This window comes from Cynocephalus volans, chromosome 7 (assembly GCF_027409185.1).
Source record: "Cynocephalus volans isolate mCynVol1 chromosome 7, mCynVol1.pri, whole genome shotgun sequence".
NCBI lineage: Eukaryota > Metazoa > Chordata > Mammalia > Dermoptera > Cynocephalidae > Cynocephalus > Cynocephalus volans.
The window spans coordinates 69,582,976-69,608,027 of NC_084466.1; the positions used below are offsets into that span (position 1 = coordinate 69,582,976).

The window sequence follows — 25,052 nt, forward strand, 5'->3', positions numbered from 1 at the left end:
TGTGGGTGGCCCGACACAACCACCACAATAACCACAGCTGCTGCAAAAGCGGCTAGACCCCACAACCACCACACAGATGGTCCACCAGCCACTGGAGTGCACTGACACAAGGAGAGTCACCAGAAGAGACCAAAGAAAAGAAGAAGATGTCTCTCTCCACAAAGCCCATTCCAGAGTGACAAAAGAAACATCTGCTTTATGATAATATTGGGGGACCTGAACACACCTCTCAGCATTGGACAGATCATCTAGGCAACAAATCAACAGAGTAACCATTACTCTTTCAGAAGGAGAGAAGAAATCTAGGGTTATCAGTGGTGGGAGAGGGGAGGGAGAGGGGGATAGGGAGAGATTGGACAACGGGCATAAAGAATAAGTATGATTTGTAACAATATATATGATAGTAATATTGATTTGATCAACATAAGTCAACGTTGAACCCCCAAAATATGTATAATTACGATTCAATAAAAATTTTTTTTAAAAAAAGAATATTATTCATCCATAAAAAGGAATGAAGTTCTGACACAGGATGTAACATAGATGAACCCTGAAAACAGTATGTAAGTGAAAGAAGCCAGACACAAAAGGGCAAATACTGTATGATTCCACTTAGGTGAAATATCTAGAATATGTAAATTCAGAGAGACAGAAAGTAAACTAAAGATGACTGGGGGGGGAATGGGGGATAAAAGGTACAGAGTTTCTGGTTGGGGTGATGGAAAACCTTTGCAAATAGACAGTAGTGTTGGTTACACAATATTAGGAATGTTCACTTAAAAATGGTTAAAATGACAAATTTTATGTTATATATATTTTACCAAAGTAAAAAAATTAGGAATAGCAAGAGAAGGGAGAGAGGGAGGGAGGAAGAGATGGAAGGAGGGAGGGAGGAAAGAAAGAGAGGCCAGGTATAGATCAGCAGAAACTAAATAATGGGAATTTCTTATCAATATATGCTACAGAAGTGGCTCAAGGCAAAGATGATGGAAAATATGAAAACTTTCATAATGAATTCATCCTAGGGAAGCAAACTGTCAGCTGGAGTTTGGCACATCACTGAGGGGTTGGCCAGATATGACAGCTGCCCTTTCCGTTTTGCGTGCCATACTTACTGGATGCTTAAGGGCACAGAGTTCATACAGAATGCATCCCAAGGACCAGATGTCACTGGAAGCATAAAGAAGCCATGTAATAACACGTGGGTTGAGTTATAGGAAAGTATATGAACATTCTAATACAAAAAATGAAAAATTATCCTACCTTTAATAAGAACAGATATCACAAGTAATTCCTAGGCATTAAAATAAAATTGTTATGGTAATTTTGGTCTAACACTTAGGTAATTACTAGGAGTAATGTTCACAGTGAAACTCTCTCCTCCCGTCCTCCACCCCTCCACATCCTTCATTCCCTCAACTCGGGTGGTTCAGATATCACTTCAGTAGCATTTGGGAACTCAGCAGCAAGAGGGAATATTTGCCGACTCAGATTGTCATAGTTGAAGGAAGACATTGAGCACGGCTTCCACTCAGGGCGCTGCACCGGGCCCTGGATTCCATCTCCTGATGGACAGCTCTGTACCTCGAGCACAGTCTGCTCCCCTGCTGGATGGCTCTAAACGACAGTGTTCTTGCTTATCACAAGTCAAAATGTGTCTTCTGGGAACTTTCTCCACTCCCAGCGTTAGCTCCATTTTCCAAAACAAAGAGAACAAGACTACTCATTCTTCCACAATATCTCTCTTCAAAATCAGAAGAGTTTTGGAGTTGGCCCTATACCCTACCCTCCTTCATGCCTCAGCATCTCGTTTCCTCCATCATTCTCATCAGCTAGTTGTTCTCCTCCAGACTTTTTCTAGCTGATGTGCTTTTTATTTTAACTGATGGTTTTTATCAACTGTTTCCCTCAACTTTTAATTTGTTAAAATTTCAAACCTACAGAAAAGTTGCAAATGCCCACATGCTTGCCTAGGTTCCCCCGTCATTAACATCTACCACATTTGCATGCTCGCTCTCTCTTCTGTATATATCTGAACCTCTTGGGAAAAGCTGGCAGATATCAAACACTTCAGCCCTGAACATGCCAGCATGTATCTTCTAAGAGCAAGAACACACTCTCCCTCCTAAACACAATACCATTATCACATCCAAGTAATTTAACCTTAATTCAATAATATTATCCCATATTTAGTCCACACTCAAATTTCCCCAATTGTCCAAATAAGTCCCTTTTGAGCTGTTTTTTCCCCTGATTCAGTCAATTCTACTCTTAAAGGAACTATTTAATATACAAGGGCACTTCAAAATCCTCGTGTGAAAAAAATGGAATTAAAAGATAATATGAATCTTTCCACAAGCTTTTTGAAGACCCCTCATAGATTGTCATACTCTTTCAGAAAACAACTTGGCAGGAAGTAACAAAAGCCTTTAGGTGTTCCTACTTCTAAGAATCCATGCCAAGAATATGATACAAAACAGTGATATATTTATAAATAAAAATTATGTTAATATAGTAAAATATATGCAGTCATTACAATATTTATGAAGTGTATAAATATGTGAGGAAATATGATAAAGTAAAAAAGTCAGAATAACAAATTCTATATAGAATATATCTAATAGTTTTAGGGGGAAAAGTGAACCATGGGAAAAAAAAACTCAGCAAAATGTTATTAGTAGTTGTGAAAAGTGGGTAATTTCTATTTCCTTTCTTATACATTTCTCTATTTCTAACCCTTCCCACCCACCCACCCCACCAATGGGCACATATAACTTATATTCATTTTAAAAAGTACATTTTAAATCATCAAGTTTTCATACTAACTTCCTGCAATCAATTAACCTATCATGCAAATGCTTATTATCTAGCTCTGCAAATGTTCACTCAGTGACACAATCTAGTGGTTCCCAAATGTTGCTACACATTTGAATCACCTGGTCATCTTTAAAAATTACTGATGCCTCCTTCCCACCCCCTGACACTCTGATTTAACTGGTATGGGTGCAATCTGGGCTTTGGTATTTTTAAAAGCAGGAACAGCAAAGTTTGGGAACCGGTGATATAATTCATATGGTCCCAAGAAACGACGAGCCTTTCTTTCAGCATTTACAACTAGCTGCTCTCAGCTCTGATTAAAACAGTTGGGAAACTATGACTTTCATCTAGAAGCCTGGGAACATAGATTCCACACTGCATTCAGATATATTTTTTAAAAACCAACATGCTCCACGTATCTGTTTTAAAGTGGCACCAGATTCTAGCATTGTTTGCAGGCTACGATACCTGTCACCAAATGGTCATCCTTGTATCCTTGCACCAATTAATACACTTACCTTTTATTATTATAAGGCAGGTTTTCCCAAATTTCTGGAGGCACATAATAAGGTGTTCCCACATATGTACAAGCAAATGCCATGGGACTAAAACCATAAAAAGGCAAAGGATGATTACAAAGCATTCCTGAAGATGGATGTTTTGATTACTGTCACTATTACAGAATAGAGATACATACTTGGAGAGAAGACGGGCAGATCCAAAATCTCCCAATTTTACTTTTCCATTTTGGGTGAGGAAGATATTCTGCATTAAAAAAGAAGAGCTCAGATTATGTCATCCATCAATCAAACATAAGGCAGAGGTCTCCAGAGAAGCTGTCTTTCAAAGCCTGCTGATGACGGAGATGATGGGTATAAATGCTGAAAGCTGAGTCCCTAAGTGGAACACAAAACTCCAATATCCCCTCTTGACAGCTACAGCCTGCCTGGGAGTTCAGGATGACTGCTTCAAAATCTAGCAACTTTCAGGTTGTATGAGCACACTTGATCGACTGACTGGGATCCTGTATAAGGGTGATTCCATGTGACAGGCCCAAATGTCAAAAGTTTCCATTTGAGAACATATGGACTTAGTAAGCAGTCACTAAGAGAACTTGGAATACGTTCACATATACCAGTAAAGAGATTCCAATGACTTTTTCTCAGAGAGTACCCTATTTGATTAGTATAAATATGAGGACAAAGGGCACAAAGTTTCAGTTAGATAGGATGAATAAATTCTGAAGATCTACTGTACAACATGGTGAGTATAGTTAATAATACTGTATAGTATAACACACTTAAAAACTAGACCTTAAATGTTTTAAATCGTTCTAAATGTTTTATTTTTATTTATTTATTTATTTCTTTATTTATTTATTTCCAAATGTCATCTACCCTATGCATGGAACGCTCCCTTAATTTTATTTATTTATTTATTTTTTATTTTTATATATTTATTTTTTAAATTTTATTTTGTCGATATACATTGTGGTTGATTATTGTTGCCCCTTACCAAAACCTCCCTACCTCCTCCCTCTCCTCCCTCCCCTGCAACAATGTCCTTTCTGTTTGCTTGTCATATCAACTTCAAGTAACGGTAGTTGTTATATCTTCTTCCCCCCGCCCCAGTTGTTTTTTTTTTTTTTTGTGTGTGTGTGTGTGTGTGTGTGTGTGCGTGAATTATATATTAATTTTTAGCTCCCACCAAAAAGTGAGAACATGTGGTATTTCTCTTTCTGTGCCTGACTCGTTTCACTTAATATAATTCTCTCAAGGTCCATCCATGTTGTTGCAAATGGCAGTATTTCATTCGTTTTTATAGCTGAGTAGTATTCCATTGTGTAGATGTACCACATTTTCCGTATCCACTCATCCGATGATGGACATTTGGGCTGGTTCCAACTCTTGGCTATTGTAAAGAGTGCTGCGATGAACATTGGGGAACAGGTATACCTTCGACTTGATGATTTCCATTCCTCTGGGTATATTCCCAGCAGTGGGATAGCTGGGTCATATGGTAGATCTATCTGCAATTGTTTGAGGAACCTCCATACCATTTTCCATAGAGGCTGCACCATTTAGCAGTCCCACCAAAAATGTATGAGAGTTCCTTTTTCTCAGCAATCTCGCCAGCATTTATCGTTCAGTCTTTCGGATTTTAGCCATCCTAACTGGGGTTAGATGGTATCTCAGTGTGGTTTTCATTTGCATTTCCTGGATGCTGAGTGATGTTGAGCATTTTTTCATATGTCTGTTGGCCATTTGTATATCTTCCTTAGAGAAATGCCTACTTAGCTCTTTTGCCCATTTTTTAATTGGGTTGCTTGTTTTCTTCTTGTATAGTTGTTTGAGTTCCTTATATATTCTGGATATTAATCCTTTGTCAGATGTATATTTTGCAAATATTTTCTCCCACTCTGTTGGTTGTCTTTTAACTCTGTTAATTGTTTCTTTTGCTGTGCAAAAGCTTTTTAGTTTGATATAATCCCATTTGTTTATTTTTCCTTTGGTTCCCTGTGCTTTTGGGGTCGTATTCATGAAGTCTGTGTCCAGTCCTATTTCCTGAAGTGTTTCTCCTATGTTTTCTTTAAGAAGTTTTATTGTTTCAGGGTGTATATTTAAATCCTTAATCCATTTTGAGTTGATTTTAGTATATGGTGAGAGGTATGGGTCTAGTTTCATTTTCCTGCATATGGATATCCAGTTCTCCCAGCACCATTTGCTGAAGAGGCAGTCCCTTCCCCAGTGAATAGGCTTGGTGCCTTTGTCAAAGATCAGATGGCTGTAGGTGTGTGGGTTGATTTCTGGATTCTCTATTCTATTCCATTGATCAGTGTGTGTTTTTATGCCAGTACCATACTGTTTTGGTTATTATAGCTTTGTAGTATAGCTTAAAGTCGGGTACTGTTATGCCTCGAGGTTTATTTTTTTTTGCTCAGCATTGCTTTGGCTATGCGTGGTCTTTTATTATTCCATATAAATGTCTGGATAGTTCTTTCCATTTCTGAGAAAAATGTCATTGGAATTTTGATGGGATTGCATTAAATTTGTATATCACTTTGGGTAGTATGGACATTTTCACTATGTTGATTCTTCCAATCCAAGAGCATGGGATATCTTTCCATCTTCTTGTATCCTCTCTAATTTCTCTCAGCAGTGGTTTGTAGTTCTCATTATAGAGATTTTTCACATCCTTGGTTAAATCAATTCCTAAGTATTTTATTTTTTTGTTGGCTATTGTAAATGGGCAGGCTTTCTTGATTTCTCGTTCTGCATGTTCAGTATTGGAGAAAAGAAATGCTACTGATTTTTGTGTGTTGATTTTGTATCCTGCTACTTTGCTGAAATCATTTATCAACTCCAAGAGTTTTTTTGTAGAGGTTTTAGGCTGTTCGATATATAGGATCATGTCATCTGCAAACAGGGACAGTTTGACTTCGTCTTTTCCAATCTGGATGCCCTTTATTTCCTTCTCTTCTCTGATTGCTCTGGCTAGTACTTCCAACACTATGTTGAATAGGAGTGGTGAGAGTGGGCATCCTTGTCTAGTTCCTGTTGTTAAAGGAAAAGCTTTCAGCTTTTCCCCATTCAGGATGATATTGGCAGTGGGTTTGGCATATATGGCTTTAATTATGTTGAGATACTTTCCCTCTATACCTAACTTGTAGAGGGTCTTTGTCATGAATGAGTGCTGAACTTTATGAAATGCTTTTTCAGCATCTATAGAGATGATCATATGGTCCTTGTGTTTAACTTTATTAATATCGTGTATCACATTTATTCATTTCTGTATGTTGAACCAACCTTGCATCCCTGGGATGAATCCCACTTGATCATGGTGAATAATTTTACATATGTGTTGCTGTATTCTGTTTGCTAGTATTTTAGTGAGGATTTTTGCATCTATAATTCATCAAGGATATCGGCCTGTAGTTTTCTTTTTTGTTTATATCTTTACCTGGTTTTGGTATCAGGATGATGTTTGCTTCATAGAATGAGTTTGGGAGATTTGCGTCCGTTTCAATCTTTTGGAATAGTTTGTAAAGAATCGGTGTCAATTCCTGTTTGAATGTTTGGTAAAATTCTGCTGTGAATCCATCTGGTCCTGGGCTTTTCTTTGTTGGGAGCCTTCTGATAACAGCTTCAATCTCCTTTATTGTTATTGGTCTGTTCAAATTTTCTACGTCTTCATGGCTCAGTTTTGGGAGCTTGTGTGTGTCCAGAAATTTATCCATTTCCTCCAGATTTTCAAATTTGTTGGCGTATAGTTGTTTATAGTAGTCTCAAATGATTCCTTGTATTTCAGATGAATCAGTTGTAATATCGCCTTTTTCATTTCTAATTTTTGTTATTTGAATCTTCTCTCTTTTCTTTTTGGTAGCCATGCTAATGGTTTGTCGATGTTATTTATCTTTTCAAAAAACCAACTTTTTGATTCATTGATCTTTTGTATTGTTTTTTGGGTTTCAATTTCATTCAGTTCTGCTCTGATCTTAATGATTTCTTTCCGTCTGCTAACTTTAGGTTTGGATTGTTCTTGTTTTTCTAGTTCTTTAAGGTGAAGTGTTAGGTTGTTCACTTGCCATCTTTCCATTCTTCTTTTTTTTTTTTTTGTCTTTTTCGTGACCGGCACTCAGCCAGTGAGTGCACCGGCCATTCCTATATAGGATCCGAACCCGCGGCGGGAGTGTCGCCGCGCTGCTAGCGCAGCACGCTACCGAGTGCGCCACGGGCTCGGCCCCTTTCCATTCTTCTGAGGTGAGCATTTAATGCAATAAATTTCCCCCTTAATACTGCTTTTGCAGTATCCCACAGGTTTTGGTATGATGTATCATTATTTTCATTAGTTTCAAAAAATTTTTTGATTTCCTGCTTGATTTCTTCTTGGACCCATATGTCATTAAGTAGAATGCTGTTTAATTTCCATGTGTTTGTATAGTTTCCAGAGTTTCGTTTGTTATTAATTTCTAGTTTTAATCTATTGTGGTCTGAGAAAATACATGGGATAATTCCAATTTTTTAAAATTTATTGAGACTTGATTTGTGACCTAATATGTGATCTATCCTGGAGAATGTTCCATGTGCTGATGAGAAGAATAAATATTCTGAGGTTGTTGGATGGAATGTTCTGTAGATATCTGCCAATTCCAATTGGTCTAGAGTATTGTTTAGATCTTGTGTTTCTCTACTGATTCTTTGCCTAGATGATCTGTCTGTTCAGGTCCCCTGCTATTATGGTATTAGTGTCTATTTCCTTTTTTAGGTCTAATAGAGTTTGTTTTATAAATCTGGCTGCTCCAACATTGGGTGCGTACATATTTATGATTGTTATGTCTTCTTGATGCATCAGTCCTTTTATCATTAAGTAGTGTCCCTCATTGTCTCTTTTTATGGTTTTTAGTTTAAAGTCTATTTTACCAGGTATAAGAATAGCTACTCCAGCTCGTTTTTCTTTTCTGTTTGCATGGTAAATCTTTTTCCATCCTTTCACTCTTAGTCTATGTGAATCTTTATGGGTGAGGTGGGTCTCTTGTGGGCAGCATATAGTTGGGTCCTCCTTTTTAATCCAGTCAGCCAGTCTGTGTCTTTTGATTGGGGAATTTAAGCCTTTTACATTAAGAGTTGTTATTGAAAGGTGTTGATTTATTCCTAGCATTTTATTGGTTGTTTGGTTGTCTTAGGTGTCTTTTGTTCCTTGCTTTCTGATTTACTGTTTGGTTTCTGTGTTTGTTGGTTCCTTAGGTTGTAGATAGCGTTTTTGTTTGTTTGTTTTCTCTTCATGAATGCCATTTTTATTATACTAGTGGGTTTTGATTTTTCTTGGGTTTTTATGGCAGTGGTAGTTATTTTTCAGGAACCAAACCCAGTACTCCCTTGAGGATTTCTTGTAAGGGTGGTCGTGTGGTAGTGAACTCCCGCAGTTTTTGTTTGTCTGAGAAATATACTATTTGCCCTTCTTTGTGGAAGGATAGCCTTGCAGGGTAGAGTATTCTTGGCTGGCAATCTTTGTCTTTTAGTATTTTGAATATATCATCCCATTCCTTTCTAGCTTTTAGGGTTTGTGATGAAAAGTCTGATGTTAGCCTGATTAGGGCTCCCTTATAGGTGATTTGACGCTTCTCTTTTGCAGCTTTTAAGATTCTCTCTTTGTCTCTGAGTTTTGCCAATTTGACTATAACATGTCTTAGAGAAGGCCTTTTTGGGTTGAATACGTTTGGAGATCGTTGAGCTTCCTGGATCTGAAGATCTGTGATTTTTCCTATACCTGGGAAGTTTTCTGCCACTATTTTGTTGAATATGTTTTCAATGCAATCTCCGTTTTCCTCCCCTTCTGGAATACCCATGACTTGGATATTTGAGCACTTAAGGTTGTCTGATAACTCTCTCAGATTTTCTTCAATGTCTTTGATTCTTTTTGCTTTTTTTTTGTCTGCTTGTGTTATTTCAAACAGCCCATCTTCAAGTTCAGAGGTTCTCTCTTCAACTTTGACAAGCCTGCTAGTTAAACTCTCCATTGTGTTTTTTATTTCGCTGAATAACTTCTTCAGTTCGGGAAGTTCTGGTACATTTTTTTTTCAGGACATTGATTTCCTTGTACATTTCCTCTTTCAGGTCCTGTATACTTTTCCTCATTTCATCATGATGTCTAGCTGAGTTTTCTTGTATCTCATTCAGTTTCCTTAGAATTATCACTCGAAATTCCTTGTCAGTCATTTCAAGGGCTTCTTGTTCTATGGGATCTAGAGTTTGAGATTTATTAATTTTTGGTGGTGTACTTTCTTGATTTTTTGTATTTCTGGTATCTTTTTCTTGATGTTTATTCATTATGGCAGGGGGTTTCACAGTCCACTGGTTTGAGATTATTGACTAACTAAGCTGTTGCTGTGGTTGCCAATTTGTTATGGCTACCTCCATGACTGCTCAGTTGGCCTCTAGTGCCTTGTGTGTATGGTTGCCTCGGGTCTTGGGTCTCTCCGGGGAGCCACTTCTCTGGTCAGCTTGGACTCTGCTGGATCACGGGCAGTACCACAGGGTGTGTGGTCTCTGCTGAGCTTCCACTTCCCATGCAGGACTTCTCCCTGTTCCGTGCACTCTGGTCCGCGCTGCTGGATCACACAGTGGCGGCCCCACAGGTTGTGTGGTTTCTGTCGAGTCTCTGCCTCCCTAGTCGTATGTCTCCCCGCTCTGTGCGCACTGGACTGGGCTGGGACGTGTCTTCTGCAACCCTCCTCCATCAGCCGGGCCTTCAAGACCCTGCTCGGCACCGCCTCGCCCAGGACGTCTACCAGGTTTCTGCTAGGTGCAGACGACCAGTTGCTCTGGGTGCCTTTGTAGCACTGTGTAGATCTTTCTCAGGACTTATCACCTTCCTTCTGGTATCGGGGTTATTTGTGTACTTGTCTTATCTCCCACACCATAGCGTGAGCTCCTCGGGGGAGGAGCCCGCAGCACACGGATCACCTTTGAATCCCCCCAGCGTGGACCACCCAGTGCCCGCCCGCAGTCAGCTCTCTGGCAGGTTCAAGCGAACTCAGGAACGCTCCGACCACACTATTCCTAACCAGAAATCAGTTAGGTGTTTTTCCGAACTGGTGGCCACAGAGATGGTTTATGCCTCCCGGTAACAGCAAGTTTACTGGGGGCCGGAGCCCAGGGTGCGATGGAGTGACAGTTGGCCCCGCCCATACTTCCTTGCCCTCCCGACCCTGGCCAGGGACGCCCCATGCCACCAGCCCCACCAGAGAACCGTGGAGGGAGTGGGAGGGGAGGCTGGCCAGCAGGCCCCGGGAAGCCTCGTGCGGTGGCGAGCAAGTGGGAAGGCTCAGTGAGGAGCCGAGCCAGGCGAGGAGGACAGGCCTGGCCGAGCCGGGCCAGAGCCGCCACCACCTGAGAAAATGGAGGCCGCCCCGGGACCAGTGAGTAGCCCAGTGGGGAAGGCGGAAGCCGGGCAGGCTAAATGTTTTAAATCTTAAAACATTTGAGTAGATCTTAAATGTTCTCACCGCAAAAAAAATAAGTACATGAAGTGATGAGTATGCTAATTAGCTTGATTTAATCATTTCACAATGTATACCTAAGAGTATATCAAAACATCATGTAAACTATAGATACATACAATTTTTATTTGTCAATTATACCTTAATAAAGCTGGGAGAAAATTTTTTTAAATTTTTTAAATTGAATAAATGAATGAATGAATAAATAAATAAACATTAGTCTGACAAATATTTCTAAACTAAATAAAAATGTCCCAAAGTGAAATAGAATAACAGAAAAAAAGACTGAATGAGATAGTTTTGGGTTTTTTTTTAAGGCCCCAAAATGTATTCCACACACCTTTGACTTGATATCTCTGTGTAGCACACGTTTCTTGTGAATGTGATTAACTCCAAGGCACATTTGTGTAAACCAAGTAAGTATCTGTAAGAAAAAATGTATGCAAAATCTGCAAGAATGCAATAACTGGTTCATGTTAACCGAACATTCCAAAGAAAGATCTCTAGGCCTTAGTTGACCAGGGTTTTACATAATGTGAGCACAGAACTGAAAATTACCTAGTTCAACTAAAATTCTGTGTTACCTGGAGAAATTCAGAAAAGCTGTGATTCCTGTGTTCCATTATCTTATGTATGATCCAAATAGCAATTTAACAAAACTTCCACTATATTTTCCTTGTATTCAACCAAATAAAAGTATTTCTTAAATACATATTTCAAAGGTAGTTCACCACTAAGCAATGACTATGCTACAGCTTTTCTAGTGTAATCATTATGTTAAATGTATGTTTACTTTTTCAGAACATGCATACAGTAACATTAAAGGATTTCATTATACTGAAAACAATTCTTTGTAGTCAGCATTTCCCACTTATAAATCCCCAGTCAATAATAGCCAGAATTTCCAGGGGGCTTGGGGACCTATAATTAAAGGTCAGATTGATTCTTTTGCATTTTTGCTATGGTTATTTATCCGCTTGAAGCCAAATTTGACCTCCTCTAATGGAATCCATATTTTTAATAACATAACTTCTAAGTGAAGAATACTTATTTATATCTATTTATACACTTCTGTTACACACTATAACCTAAATCAACTAAAGCAGTTAAAATATTTTCAATATATTCATTGAAGCAGTTTAAATATTTTCCCTAGCCAATTCATCCCAAAAAATATTTAGTATGCAATTTTCACTAAAAAGGCAGCAAGTCCTAGCTTAAGGGAATATGCCAAACTTTAGAAGGGAAAAGACTGAGAATAAGTACCCCCAAGAAACAGAAATGGCAGACTTCATTCTTATGATGATCTAGCAACACCAAATAAAATCTATATGCCTTCTAAACTTTTAGTACAATAAAATCAAGATTTTAAATATGTTGTACAAAAAATATGATGAGTAATACAATTTTGAAATTCTTCTAAACATGGAAGATTTATTCCTGAATATTTTATAACCTATATCAATTTTACTTCCTAAAAACATTTCAGGCAGCCATATCCTAAGGACACTAAACAATAACACTAATACAGAAATCAGTCATTTCTAACTAGTGTATCAGGTAATCACAGATACCAATGCTTTTATTTTAACACACACAAAGTTGATGAGACAAGTTGCTTCTAACTTTGAGGGAAACTATGTAAGTCAATCTCTTACCATATCCTCAGGAAACAACTTTCCTTTTTGCTGTTTAATCTTTTGCATTAGATCCCCTTCATCACAGTATTCCATCACAATATATAGATGTCCGTCAGCTAAAACAAATATAAGAACCTTTAGGAAAGCCATAGTGGCTATAAATCAATTCAGAAATGCACATATTTGGGAGAATGAATATTTACCTTCAAATGATTCTTTAAAGGCAACAATATTGGGGTGTTTCATTTTGGCTAACAGAATAGCCTCTTTCCTAGAATTCTGTGTAGCAGAGAAAGACTAGAAAAAAATGTTAAATAAGAGTAAATTTAATACTGCATATTAAAATAAAGAGCTTTACAATATAGCATAACTTGTATGATACTTCAATGCTGGATGAAATTTTATAGCTCTGCACTTTGATCCAGCTTAAGTTTATCAAACTCCAAGAGAAAATATGTGGTGATTTTTCAACTATGGCAGTATTTTGCATGCTTTAGCCAACCCCTCCCTTGTACTTTTATGTTCTTTTTTCATTCCTTACACGTATAGAATATAAAGAGTTTAGTATCAGTCTAAGCATCACCTGACTTAGAGAGCCAGTATGTCACTATATTTTGACTGTCTACATCACTTTATCAATCCACTGGCCCAAATAAAAAAAAAACATGCTAGTGTATTACTAAATCGAGCATGGACAAAGATGATATGTAAAGTAAGTTTCCCAAACTGTTTATCCCTAACTTAGTCTATAAGGATGAAATCTTACCTTACAATTAAGAAACTACCACTGATTATGTACTGGCACAAAGGTTCTCAGACCAGCAGCATCAGCACCAATTGGGAACTTAAAACATGCAATTCACAGCACCTAGACCTACTCCATCAGAAACTTAGGGATCAGGCACAGCAATCTGTGTTTTAACAAGCCCTCCAGATGATTATGATGCCCCCTCAAGTTTAAGAAACACTGACTGAGGTCAAGGATTCAGTGGGAAAAAAATAACTAGCATTCTGAGAACTTTATTAAATTGATCAAAATATTTTTAAGCAGTCTCTATGGCATGGATTCTTTCATAGGACAAATATGATAAATAGTAACAAATAGTCTACAGGGAAATAAAACCTATAAACTGATCCACAGTGTAGGTTCCCTGATTCCAAAGGTTAACATTTTAGGTCTTTGTTGTTCATTGTATTTTTATGTTCCTTTTTCACTAATATTGCACTTGAGTTGCTTTTGGCAAAGATTTCCCTCACCATTAGGTATACAAAATTGGAAATTGTTACCAATTCCTCATTGAGACAAAATAAACAGGAATCACCACATAAACTTGGCTATATATCTCCCTTTATTAATTACAATATCTTAAGAACCACATAAAATATATCAAGGCCTTGTAAAGCTAATGAATAAACCAATTACACCTTTTGCATGAATAAGAAATTCCATGTTAAACCTCAAGAACTTATTCTCTTATACGTATTGCATGTACACTTTGTTCAACATGAGTTCATTTCTTTAGCAGTGACCTTGGGAAGCCTTATTTCTTTCATGGCAAACATCCGATTACTGCTTTCCTGCTGAACCAAAAGGGCTCTGCCGAAGGAGCCCTCCCCAATCACTCTCAGGACTATGTAGTCATCCATGCTCGGGCACCCACACAGCTGGTCTCCACTCATGCAGTCACCATGGGCTCTCCCAAACTACAATCAAAAACAGAAACACCTGAGAATTAAAATTACTTTCGAAAGAAAGCATTCATTCAAAGCAGCTCTAGTCACCATGATACTGAGACAGAATAGGGACTGGACTGGGGGGGCCTCACCCCTGACTGCAAAGGGCTGAGACAAATAGTTTCCCAACCACAGGAATCCAACCCACACCCAGACAAGGGAAGGGCTACGTCATGTACCTTCTAAGCAGTATCTTGCAGTAATGAGGGAGCAAGACGTTTACCCAAAGGAGAAGACCCAGCTACAAGAACCAGACCAAACAGGCCTGTGCCAAGATGGACTCTGGTGCTGACCTTTCACCGACTTTTTCCTTCATTATAATACTAAAAATCATGCCCAGGGTAGAGATTTAACATACTAATGAGACATGAATTCCTGAAAAAGCATGACCTCTAAGTGTGCAAGAAATCCCCACCTCTACATGCTCAGAGGTCACCCCTTTCCTACCTAATACCCTTTAAGATTCTCCCTGACCTCCCCCATAGGGAGCCAGCCAAAGGACTCTTCCTTCCACACTGTCTCCCTTGTGCTTGGGCCCTGTGTTAATTTCTATTACACTTGGAGTCAAAGAACCTGGTCCAGTAACAAAAGGACAAAAGCAATTTATTCCTTCTGAAGGAGATCAGAGTATGCCACCCCAAAATATGCCACTTTGGCTCAAGGACTGTTTTGACTGAAAGCCATTTGCTCTTTGCCCTCCCCTTTTTGTATAAATGTGAGGCATAAATTTCCCTATGTAAAGGTACAAATTTCCATTTTTAAATGTTGTCTTCCTCTGCAGTACCAGTAAGAGGACAACTCATTAATGGGGAAGGGAACAACTTGAGTCTGCATAACAAACCTTACTAAATAACCTCTTTCTTCTGTTAATTTCTCCCATATATTTATCTTCCTACAATTTACCCTAGAATCTCCTCCCCCTTTCCTTTGTCTAGTTGCTTCTCCTTAATTTATTGCTCTTTGTTAAAATGGTATATAACCCCCTTCTCTACATTTATGTATCTGTAACAAACTTTTTCTACTGCACACCTGTCTTTTGTCAGTTTAATTTGCAGGGCCCCAGGCACTGAACCTAAGTGGGTAGAGAAAAAAAGTTTCTCCTCCCCTATACTATCCAACAGGTAGACACTGAGCACCAACTCTGAGTCAGATGTTATAATCCCGAACAAATCTCTCAAGGTCCCTGCCATTATGAATGCTCTATGCAGAGGCAACCATAAACCTCAACAAATGAAGGGTAGTGAGTCTTACAAAAATAGCTATGTTGACCTGCAGCAGAAATATCCAGGAGATTTAGGAAAATGATGAAGCCTGAAGGATGAATGGAAGTTGGCTAGGCAAAGAGGAGGAAAAGAATGATCAAGGCAGAGAGAATCACCCATTTAAGAGCAAAAGAGATTGTGTTCAATTCAAGGAACTGAAAGACTAGTAAGGTAGACAAGGCCTTATGTGAAGCCATTGTAAGCCAAATTCAGGTTGCTAGATTTTATCCTCAGGGTAATTAACGGGCTGTCTCTGAAGAATTTTAACCAAGAGAGCAATATAATAATCATATTTGCATATTAGAAAAAAAATCACTCACTCAGGCTGCAATGTGAACGAAACAGATGGTGGGTGGGCAGAAGGGCCAGACCAGAGACACAGGCCAGTTAGGAGGCTCCGACAACAGAACCGGCAGGAAAATGATAAAATGGATGGGTGGTAGCGATGGGGATGAAGAAAATGGGAAGGAAATATGTAGGATAAGATATTTGGTGACAGATTTATAGGGGACAAGTAGGGAGGAGGCAGGTTGACTCCCAGGTTTCTGCCGAAAACTGGATGAATGGTGATACCATTCCCTGAGAGAGGACAGTAACAATGGTTGTGCTTGAGGTTTTACACTTGAACTTTCTGGCAGTGGGAGTGTGGCAGGGGTGGGGCAAGACATGGGGGAGAAGGGAGACGTGTTGTATTTTGGACATGTTGAGATGGAGGTGCCTGGCACTCAAAAGAGATGTTAAACACAGAGTCTTTGACTTCAGTCTCCCCATCTCTATTTCCAGGATGAAGCAGCTAGTAGGACTGCTTAATAAGAGAAGATGAATATAAAGTTCCTAACACCGTTGCTCGGCACATAGGAGGTCCTGAATAAATGGCACCTATTATTAAACCTTTGAAAGGAGATGCATTTTTTGTTTGTTTTTCATTTCAGGAAACAAACAAACAAACATTGGAATGAATTTAGTTGATTTTTCAGATAGCTTACTAATAGTGTTTTATTTTACTTTTTAAAAAAGATATCACACCACAAAGAATTATAAGGCACAGACAGCATGATGGGTAAAGCAAGAATCACAACCCAAAACCTATAATATATTGACCTGTAAAACTTCCAATTTGTGTTCCTGTTTATCACAGAATTACCAGGAAAATCTGGGAATAACTTCTCCATATCACCAAATCAGATGCACTGTCTTCAAAAACAACTCTTTCCAAGAATAGTTAGGTCTTTCAATGTATTTGATTGGCCATGTGAAAGAAACACGTCCTTTACCACTATTCTAAACAGCCCCTCACATTACACGATCTAACAAGGAAGCCAAGTTTTCCCAAGTTTCTATTCTGTTACTTCGCGGCGTCTACTAAACACAATGGATAAGCAAGAGCAACCAGGCTTTTCTTAGATGAAAACACATTTGATTCTTTCAGCTCACATCTGTCCCTGTTATTCATTATCACACGCATAAGATCATTAACAAGACCTGAATACAGTCTGAATGTGGCAAAAGTATTTCGGTCCCAAATATAATAATAATAATAATAAAGTGATTTCCAATGCCCAGAAGTGGGATTACCGGTGAGACACGGGCTAAGTCGAGCAGGTGCCCGCGCGGTAACGGCCCCATGCGGGAGACCAGTCACCCGGTTCACCCGAGACCAAGTCCCTCCTCCTGGAAAGCGCGCTCCGCCCTGCCGCCGGCCGCCCGCCACTCGCCCAGGCATCCGGCCACCCCTGGACGGCGCCGGGAGGCCGGCGGGCAGCGGCCCGGACGGCCAGGCGGAGCCGGGGCGCGGGGGCCGAGCGTCCGGGGCGCGTCTCCCGCTCGCTTCCGCTCCGCATCGGCGCCGCCCCGCTCCCCAGCCCCCCACGCCGCGACCACCGCCGCGCTCCTTCCTCCAGAGGTGGCCCGCCCGGGCGGAGACCGCTCACCCGCTGCCTTGGCGACCCGCGTCGGCGCCTCACTCCGGAAACGAGTGCGCTTCCGCCGGGCGGGCCGGCGAGTCGTCTCTAGGGTTGCTGGCGATGGAAGCTGCCTGGGTCTGGCGGGAGGCACTGTTCTCGGAGTAGCCGGGCCTACGAAGAGCACATTTTAAAGCTGTTGTTCAGCTGCCCTAGAACAGTAATATTGAGGGAAAGTGTCGCCCAGTAACATGAGTTCCGTCTCCAGTTTAAGCGAAAAGCCCATATAGATAAGTTTCATGGGCACAGCACTCAGTGGTAGTGCTTTCTAGCTGCGTGATCTGGGGAAACTGTGTAAGGAAGGCAGAATGATGTCCTCTCCCAGCTCCACCTTCCCAAGATGTCCCCATCCTACTCCCTGGAACCTGTGCATTTGTTCCCTTAGGTGGAATTAAGATTGCAGATGCAATTGAGGTTGCTCATCAGCTGACGTTATAATAGGGAGATGATCTTGGATTATGCGTGTGGGCCCAGTGTAATCACAAGGGTCCTTTAAAGTGGGAAAGTGGGGCAGAAGAGGAGGTCAGAGTCAGTGACAGATTTGAAGATAGAGCAGGACTGCAGGCGGCCTCAAGAAACTGAAAAAGGCAAGGAAACAAATTGCCCTCTAGACTTTCCAGAAGAAGCAGTCCTGCTGATACCTTGATTTTAACCCAGTGAGATCTATCATGGATTTCTGACCTCCCAAATTGTAAGATAATAAATGTGTTGTCTTAAGCCACTAAGTTTGAGATAGTTTGTTACGGCATCAATAGGAAACCAATACAGCAAATAACTAAACTTCTCTGTATAAAAATATAATCCTACCTCATAGGATTAATGTGAGCAATGTCTAGTTATACTTTACTTGTGTTAGTGGAGGAGAGGGTCTGGGGAGGTGGGATGGCTGACCTCAACCCACCCCATCCTCTACCTGAATCTTGACTATGCCGCATGAAAGAATTCAAGAGAGTCAAAGTAGAACGTGAGAACAGGCTTAAGGTAAAGAAATACTTCACAGGGAAAGTGCGGGCTGGCTTCAGAGAGTAGCGTCAGGGGCAGGGAGTTTAATACAAAAGTAAGAAATACACGCTTCACAGACAAAGTGAGGGCTGCCTGGACAGAGTAAGCAGCAGCAGCAGCAGCCCGCTAAAGGCAGGTTTAACACAAAATGGTGTGGTCTGCACATGTCACAGGCGAAGTGTGGGCTGGCTCCAGAGAAGGTGAGCAGCACCCCCGCCCTCTTCCTAGATTCTACTTTTATCGTTTGGTTATCTATATGTATTCATGCTATCTAATGAATATTCAACTAACAGCATGGTCCCCAGTTATGTAACAGGTTATGTAACATACCCTTTTAATGTGCTCAGTTGTTCTCTTTAGAACATACTTATTGGTCAGATTCTACTGAATACACTTCAGATATGCTTGGTGCTCTCTAGCACCTTCAGTGGAAGGTCATTCATAGGATAAACTCCTTTCTACCAAGCATGCTCAGCCACTGGAATTACATAATTCTGCCTTCTGTGGTCTCAGTCTCCACCTATTGGTGCCGAAAATAGGTGCAACAAGCAAAAGTAGCTCAAGTCCCAGAGGAGGGGCCTATATACCATGTCAGAGTTAATATAGAATTATTCGGTAGTGTAGTGATAAGAGTAGGGACTCTGAAATATAATGTTACAAATGGTCAACATTTGGAACTTCTGCACTGCATTCTTTGTACTCAATAGAAAAGAATGGGTTTCAATTAAAAACAAACAACAAAAACTATTACATGTGCCTGTGCCCAGAATGCTGCTATGGCTTATATTTCTGTGGACTACTGCTCCTGAGGATTCAGCAGTGGGCACAGGCTTCAACCACGTCATTCAGTGACAGCGTCAAGGTAGAAGGTGATAAAGGTGCCCAACTCTCTTCTTTCCCACCAAATGTTGACAGTCATGAAAGGGACTTCTTTCCTTGTTCCCTCAATATGTTAGTTTGCTAGGGCTGCTGTAACAAGGTACCACAAACCGGGTGGCTTAACAACGGAAATTTATTGTCGCACAGTTCTGGAGGCTATAAGTACAAAATAAAGGTATTGACAGAGTTGGTTCCTTCTGAGATCTGGGAGGGAAAGATCTGTTCCAGACCTCTCTCCTTGACAAGTAGTTGGCTGTCTTCTCCCTATGTCTCTGCTCATTGTCTTCCCTTTATGTGTGCTGTCACTGTATCTAAGTTTTCCCTTTTTATAAAAAGGACATCAGTCATATTGGATTAGGGGTTCACTATAATCCATCATGACCTCATTTTAACTATTTACATCTGTAACTACCATTTCTCCAAATAAGGTCACCGCAAGTTAGGACTCCCATGTATCTTTTGGAAGGGAGGTCACAATCCAACCCATCATTCAGAAAGCATAGACCAATGAGGGTGGGGGAGAGGGGATACTAAGAGCAGGACTGGCCCCTTTTCCATACAGCTGTGTTGCCTAGTTGTGGCCTACCCAGTGCGGGGAGCATCTGAACTGGGTAATGACTGGAAATAATAAAATGCTGTTATTATAGACAACATGTACAAGCTGCTAAGGGCTGGGTACTGTTTTAAGTGACTTAATACAGGTAAAGTGCTTAGAGTAGGACTAGATAAGTGTTAGCTATTAGCTCATTTAAGCCTCAAAAAAACCCTAAAGGTAGATACAGTTATTACCTCTGAAGCACAGAGCTCAGTTCGTAGAACCAGGATTAGAACCCAGCAGTATGGTTCCAGAGTCTGGCTCTTAACTGCTACACTGACATAATGTCAGAAAGAGAGATGTTGTAGTGGGAAACAGTGTCCAAAGCTAACAGTTAAAATATCTGAAGAGGATCCACTGGATTTAGCAACAGGAGGGTCATGAGTAATCTTGAAGGTAGTGATGTGATGGGGAGAAACCAGATTGAAGTAGTTGAGGTGGAATGGTCAGAAGAGGCAAGGAGTGTAGGATATTCTCAAGAAACTTAGCCATGAAATGAAGGAGAGAGGGTGATAACTATGGGTAGAGGGAGGCAAAAGATTATGAGAGTGTATTATTAATGGGGAAATGGTAGGTATAGTTCTTTATGTTGAGAGATAATAAACAAATGGAAGTAGAGAAAGGATGAAAATATTAGAGGCAGAGGGGACAAGAAAGATCGAAGAGAGACTGAAGTGGTGACTTTTGGAGCCCAGTGAGACAATTGGCCCTGGACTAGATGAGAAACAGAAGATTTGCTTCTGAGACAGGAAGAGGAGATAAGGGTGTGTATAAATGAAGATACTACTAGAAAAGGAAAAGGAATTTTGAGAGCCTCAATTTGTTGTATAAAATAGAAAATTAAGTCATCTATAGGAAGTAAGGATGTTGGGGCAGAAATCTTGAGGAGGAAAGTTTACTTTTTAACCAAATTTTTATATTTGTTGATTATACACAATCAAATTCTGAATAGTGACATTTTGATTATTGTTGTCAGAATATGAGAGGAAGCTCATATGGACAAAGTCTATTGAGCCACTCAGAGGTAATGCCAATGTATAGTGTGTCATCATCTCTAGGAGTGAGAAGTTTGGATAAGGCCAACATTAAGATTATGTTATGAGAGAGTTAAGGGGGCTGATATAAGGATGCTTGAAGTGACGCCCCTTGGTATCTAGGCTGAATATCCCTGTGAAGGAAGTGAAGTCTACACTGGCACCATCCAACACATAGTCACTTGACGTGTGCTATTGAGCACTTAAAAAGTGGCTAGGTCAAATAGAGATGTGCTATAAGTGTAAAAGACACAGGATTTCAAAGACTTCATACAAAAAAAAATGTAAAATATCTAAATTTTAAAAACTGATTACATTTTAAAATATTTTGGATATATTGGGTTAGATAAATTATATTGTACTGGTTTCCTTTTATTTTTCAAACCATAGCTACTAGAATATTTTAAATTACATATGTAGCTTGCAATATATTTCTATCTCTAGTGCTGGTCTGGAAAGTCACATTGGGGGAAAGGGAGCATTTGAGGATCTAGAGGAGTCAATGAAGTCAAAGAACAAGCGTAGATGGAGCAAGGGAGAAAGAAAGCTGGCGGGAGAGTAGTTGTGAAGAGATTGAGACCATAACATCTTAAGATTTCCGAAGTGGACAGTTCTTGGCAATGTCTAAGTCTGTATTATGGCCTAGGAATCACTTGCTGAAGTAGGAGGCAAAGTTCATTAGACTAAGAGTGAAGGAGTGACTGAGAAGTCCTTAGCATAAGTAGGAGACAAAGTACATTGAACTGAGAGTGATGGAGTGACTGAGAAGCATTACAAAGGAGAGAGAAGACAGTAATCTAGTTCAGGGTTTCTTAATCTTCTCACTGTTGACATTTGGGCCTGGATAATTCTTTGCTATTGGGGCAGGTGTGTGTGTGTATGTCATTGTCCTGTGCATTGCAGGATGTTTAGCAGTATCTCTGGCCTCTACCCACTAGATGCCAACAGTGCCCACTGCCCCCAGTCATGTCAACCAAAAATGTCTACAGACTTTGGAAATGTGCAGGGCCAGCGGTGGGGGTGGGGAGATGTGATACTGGTGAAAAATTGACCATGACTGAGAACGATCAATCTAGCTGGATGCTCTGAGCCTCAAAAGATGAGGGTGGAAGAGTAATGGTCTTCAGGTGATATTAACATGGTAGGCAATTGCAGACATCACCTCTTAGCTTTGCAGTATGTGCTGCAGAATGAGTAGGCAGGAATGGATCAGAGAGCCAGGTTTCTGTCACGGTAAGATAACATGTAGATACAAGAAATATATTCAAGATATTAAGCTGATATGATGCCCAATGACCTTTGAATCTCAAAATTAATTTTCCTGAGTTCCTAATGCAATAATATTAGCAGTTTCAAATTCTAGACCTTGTTGATAAACAAGATTGTCTTAATTTCCAAAACTCCCTCTTATGTGTCAAGTGCTTTAGTTCTTAACATAAAGTTTCACTAGAAGCTATATATATATAAATATGAGAGATGCTATAGGGGCAGTTTTCAAGCAGGCATGAAACTGCTGTGCTTCTGAAACACGGACACACGGACGAAACGGAAGAGAACAAGTCAGATCTGAGGATTGGCTCTATTTAGCATCACCTCGGGCTGGGTCAGGTGGGGCTCCTTATGTGTCTCTCTCTGTGGTTAACTCCTTGGAGGTGAAAACCCCATCTCACCCCTACTTTCCCACAGTGGTTGGAGTTGTATATTCTATTTTTATCCTCTTAGTGGTTTTACCCTTACCTTTTTAAAGGCAAGGGCATACTTTTTTGAGGCATAATTTACATGTAATAAAATTCACCCATTTTAAGAGTACACTTTGATGAGTTTTGACAAATGTAATAGCTGTGTAACCACCATCAAGATACAGAGCATTTCTGTTACTCCAAAAAATTCCTTTACATCCTTTTGCAGACAATTCCTTCCCCCAACCCCTGGCTCCAGATGACCACTAACATTTCTTATCAATGTAATTTTATCTTTTCTAGAATTTCATACAACTGGAATTATATGGTATGTAAATCTTTGTTTGGCTTCTTTCACTTAGCATGTTTCTGAGATTCGTCTATATTATCAGTAGTTTGCTCCTTTTTATTGCTTTCTGTTGTGTGGATATAGCACACAATGTTTTTTCATTCACCAGCTGATAGACTTCTGGGTTGTTTCCAGTTTGGGCCGAATATGAATGACGCTGCTATGAAACATTTGAGTACAGTCTTTGTGGCGATATATTTTCATTTCTCCTAGATAGATTAATATAATTGCTGGGTCTTGACCTCACATTTTATATTTTTAATATTTAAACCTCCAGTGCTTAATAGACAGACAATAAGAGGAAACATGAATTTCTATATCCTGCTTCCGAATATGACAAGATCATCAGAAAGAGAATTAGCTTTAATTCTTACTTTCCTTTACCCTTGCTACCTTCTCCTGAGATCACTGGGGGTTTTCATTCCATACAACTGCTTTGTAATCTTAACTATGTAGACTTTCCCATGCTTTTTAATTTTGATTTGGTGTGGCCAACACTTACAAAAAAAAAATCTTAGATTTTATTTCACTGGGATAAAACCTTTAGGAATACTTTCAGATAAATTCATGAATGGTAAACTGAATCCTTCATTGCATATTTGAAAATGTCTTTATTCTGCCCTTGAACTTGAATGATAGCTTGGGCATAGAATTCTAGGCCCACCATTCACTTTTCTTACATTTTGAAGCATTTCATACAACTGGTCTGGCCCCCAGATGTTTTGCACTTGTACCCAGAGATGGGACTAGTCCAGCTGCTACTACTATCTGCTGTTAAAGTCTGTGAGCTCTACCACACCCTTCAATGTTAAACATTCCTTTATGTGTCTTGCTTAAGAAAGCTTTCCCTAAGGATAAAAACACATTTTACATTTCCTTTAACATACTTACTTAAATTTAACTATCCTACCTAACTTGCAATTTATTTTTGCAACTGGTGTGAAGCAAGGATTGAAATTTCTTTTTCCCAAAATGTATAGCTAAATGACTCATAGCCATTCTTTCCCTATTTTGAAATGTAGTATTTATTATTTACTAAATTCCCATGCAGTCATAATTAATATTATATTGACCTATATCAATGAAAAGTTCCCCAAGATTTAGTTCAAGTTGCAGTCATACATGAGGTAAAGTGCTATTTATATCTAACAGAGCAAAGCAAATCCCACAAAATAACTTGACACATACACACACACATTTATGTATGGTATGTTCAATATACAGGAAAAAAATGGAAGGTTATCATACTAATATTGCATCTAAGAAGGTAATGGTTAGAGTAGAACTTTAGCTTTATCTGTATTTGGATTTAACCACAAGAATGTATTTGGATGATATACAACTGATAGGCTGTAGAAAACCCAGGTAGGAGTCTCTCTGCTTTTTCCTGGGTAGCTCTACTTCACTGTTCTCTCCATTGATTCTTTGCTTCTCAACCCTCATAGGTGGTCATCCAGTGCCTCCTATTTACATACTATAGGTATAACTACATAGAAAAGACTCTAAGTCCTGATTCCAGATTCCTATGGAACGGTCTGTGGCATGTCCAGCTTAAGTCAGGTGCCTGATCCTGGCAAATCAAGCAGGGGAGCAGCAGATAACATGTTACAAAATTAGAGGGAATTATCTCCATTTTACCTTTCAGAGAAGATTCTTTTAAGTAACTTCTCCAAGGTCACACAACTTTTAAGGAAAGGGAAGGAGGAGCTCGAGATTATAGAACACAGGTCTGTTGAACACTATTGCACTGTTTCATGTCCCTGTATATTCAGCCTGGAACAAACCTGATAGCTGTTCTTAAGCATCAGAAAAGGAGTTAGACCTTTGACTGTAAATGTTAGAACCAGGACCATTCAGAGACAGATTTTCCCTCAGTTAAGGGAAGGAGGAAAAACACTCTAAGAAACTTGTCCAAACATAAAAGTTTCTATCTTGAGTTCTCTTTCATTGAGGTATTTCAAGCTATGCTATATAAACAAATGAACCGTGTGATATGGGTATTTAAAAAGCAAAGAGTTGGGCTGACTGGTTAGCTCACTTGGCTAGAGTGTGGTGCTGATAACCAAGGTCAGGGATTCAGATCCCCTTACCGGCCAGTGGC

At 39.7% G+C, this 25,052-nt stretch overlaps 1 protein-coding gene across 1 annotated transcript in view; it reads right to left on the minus strand.

The window, feature by feature from the left end:
- Positions 1 to 17,114, minus strand: part of NEK3 (NIMA related kinase 3) — a 29,996-nt gene extending 12,882 nt beyond the window's left edge. The window contains exons 1-8 of the mRNA XM_063102833.1: positions 17,028 to 17,114; positions 13,987 to 14,160; positions 12,660 to 12,753; positions 12,475 to 12,572; positions 11,157 to 11,240; positions 3,515 to 3,582; positions 3,336 to 3,422; positions 1,116 to 1,170 (exon numbers count right to left, since the gene is read on the minus strand). Coding sequence (XP_062958903.1) covers positions 1,116 to 1,170; positions 3,336 to 3,422; positions 3,515 to 3,582; positions 11,157 to 11,240; positions 12,475 to 12,572; positions 12,660 to 12,753; positions 13,987 to 14,160; positions 17,028 to 17,078 — 711 coding nt within the window. The 5' untranslated portion in view covers positions 17,079 to 17,114. The remainder of the gene's footprint in view (positions 1 to 1,115; positions 1,171 to 3,335; positions 3,423 to 3,514; positions 3,583 to 11,156; positions 11,241 to 12,474; positions 12,573 to 12,659; positions 12,754 to 13,986; positions 14,161 to 17,027) is intronic.
- Positions 17,115 to 25,052: the final 7,938 nt, after the last annotated feature.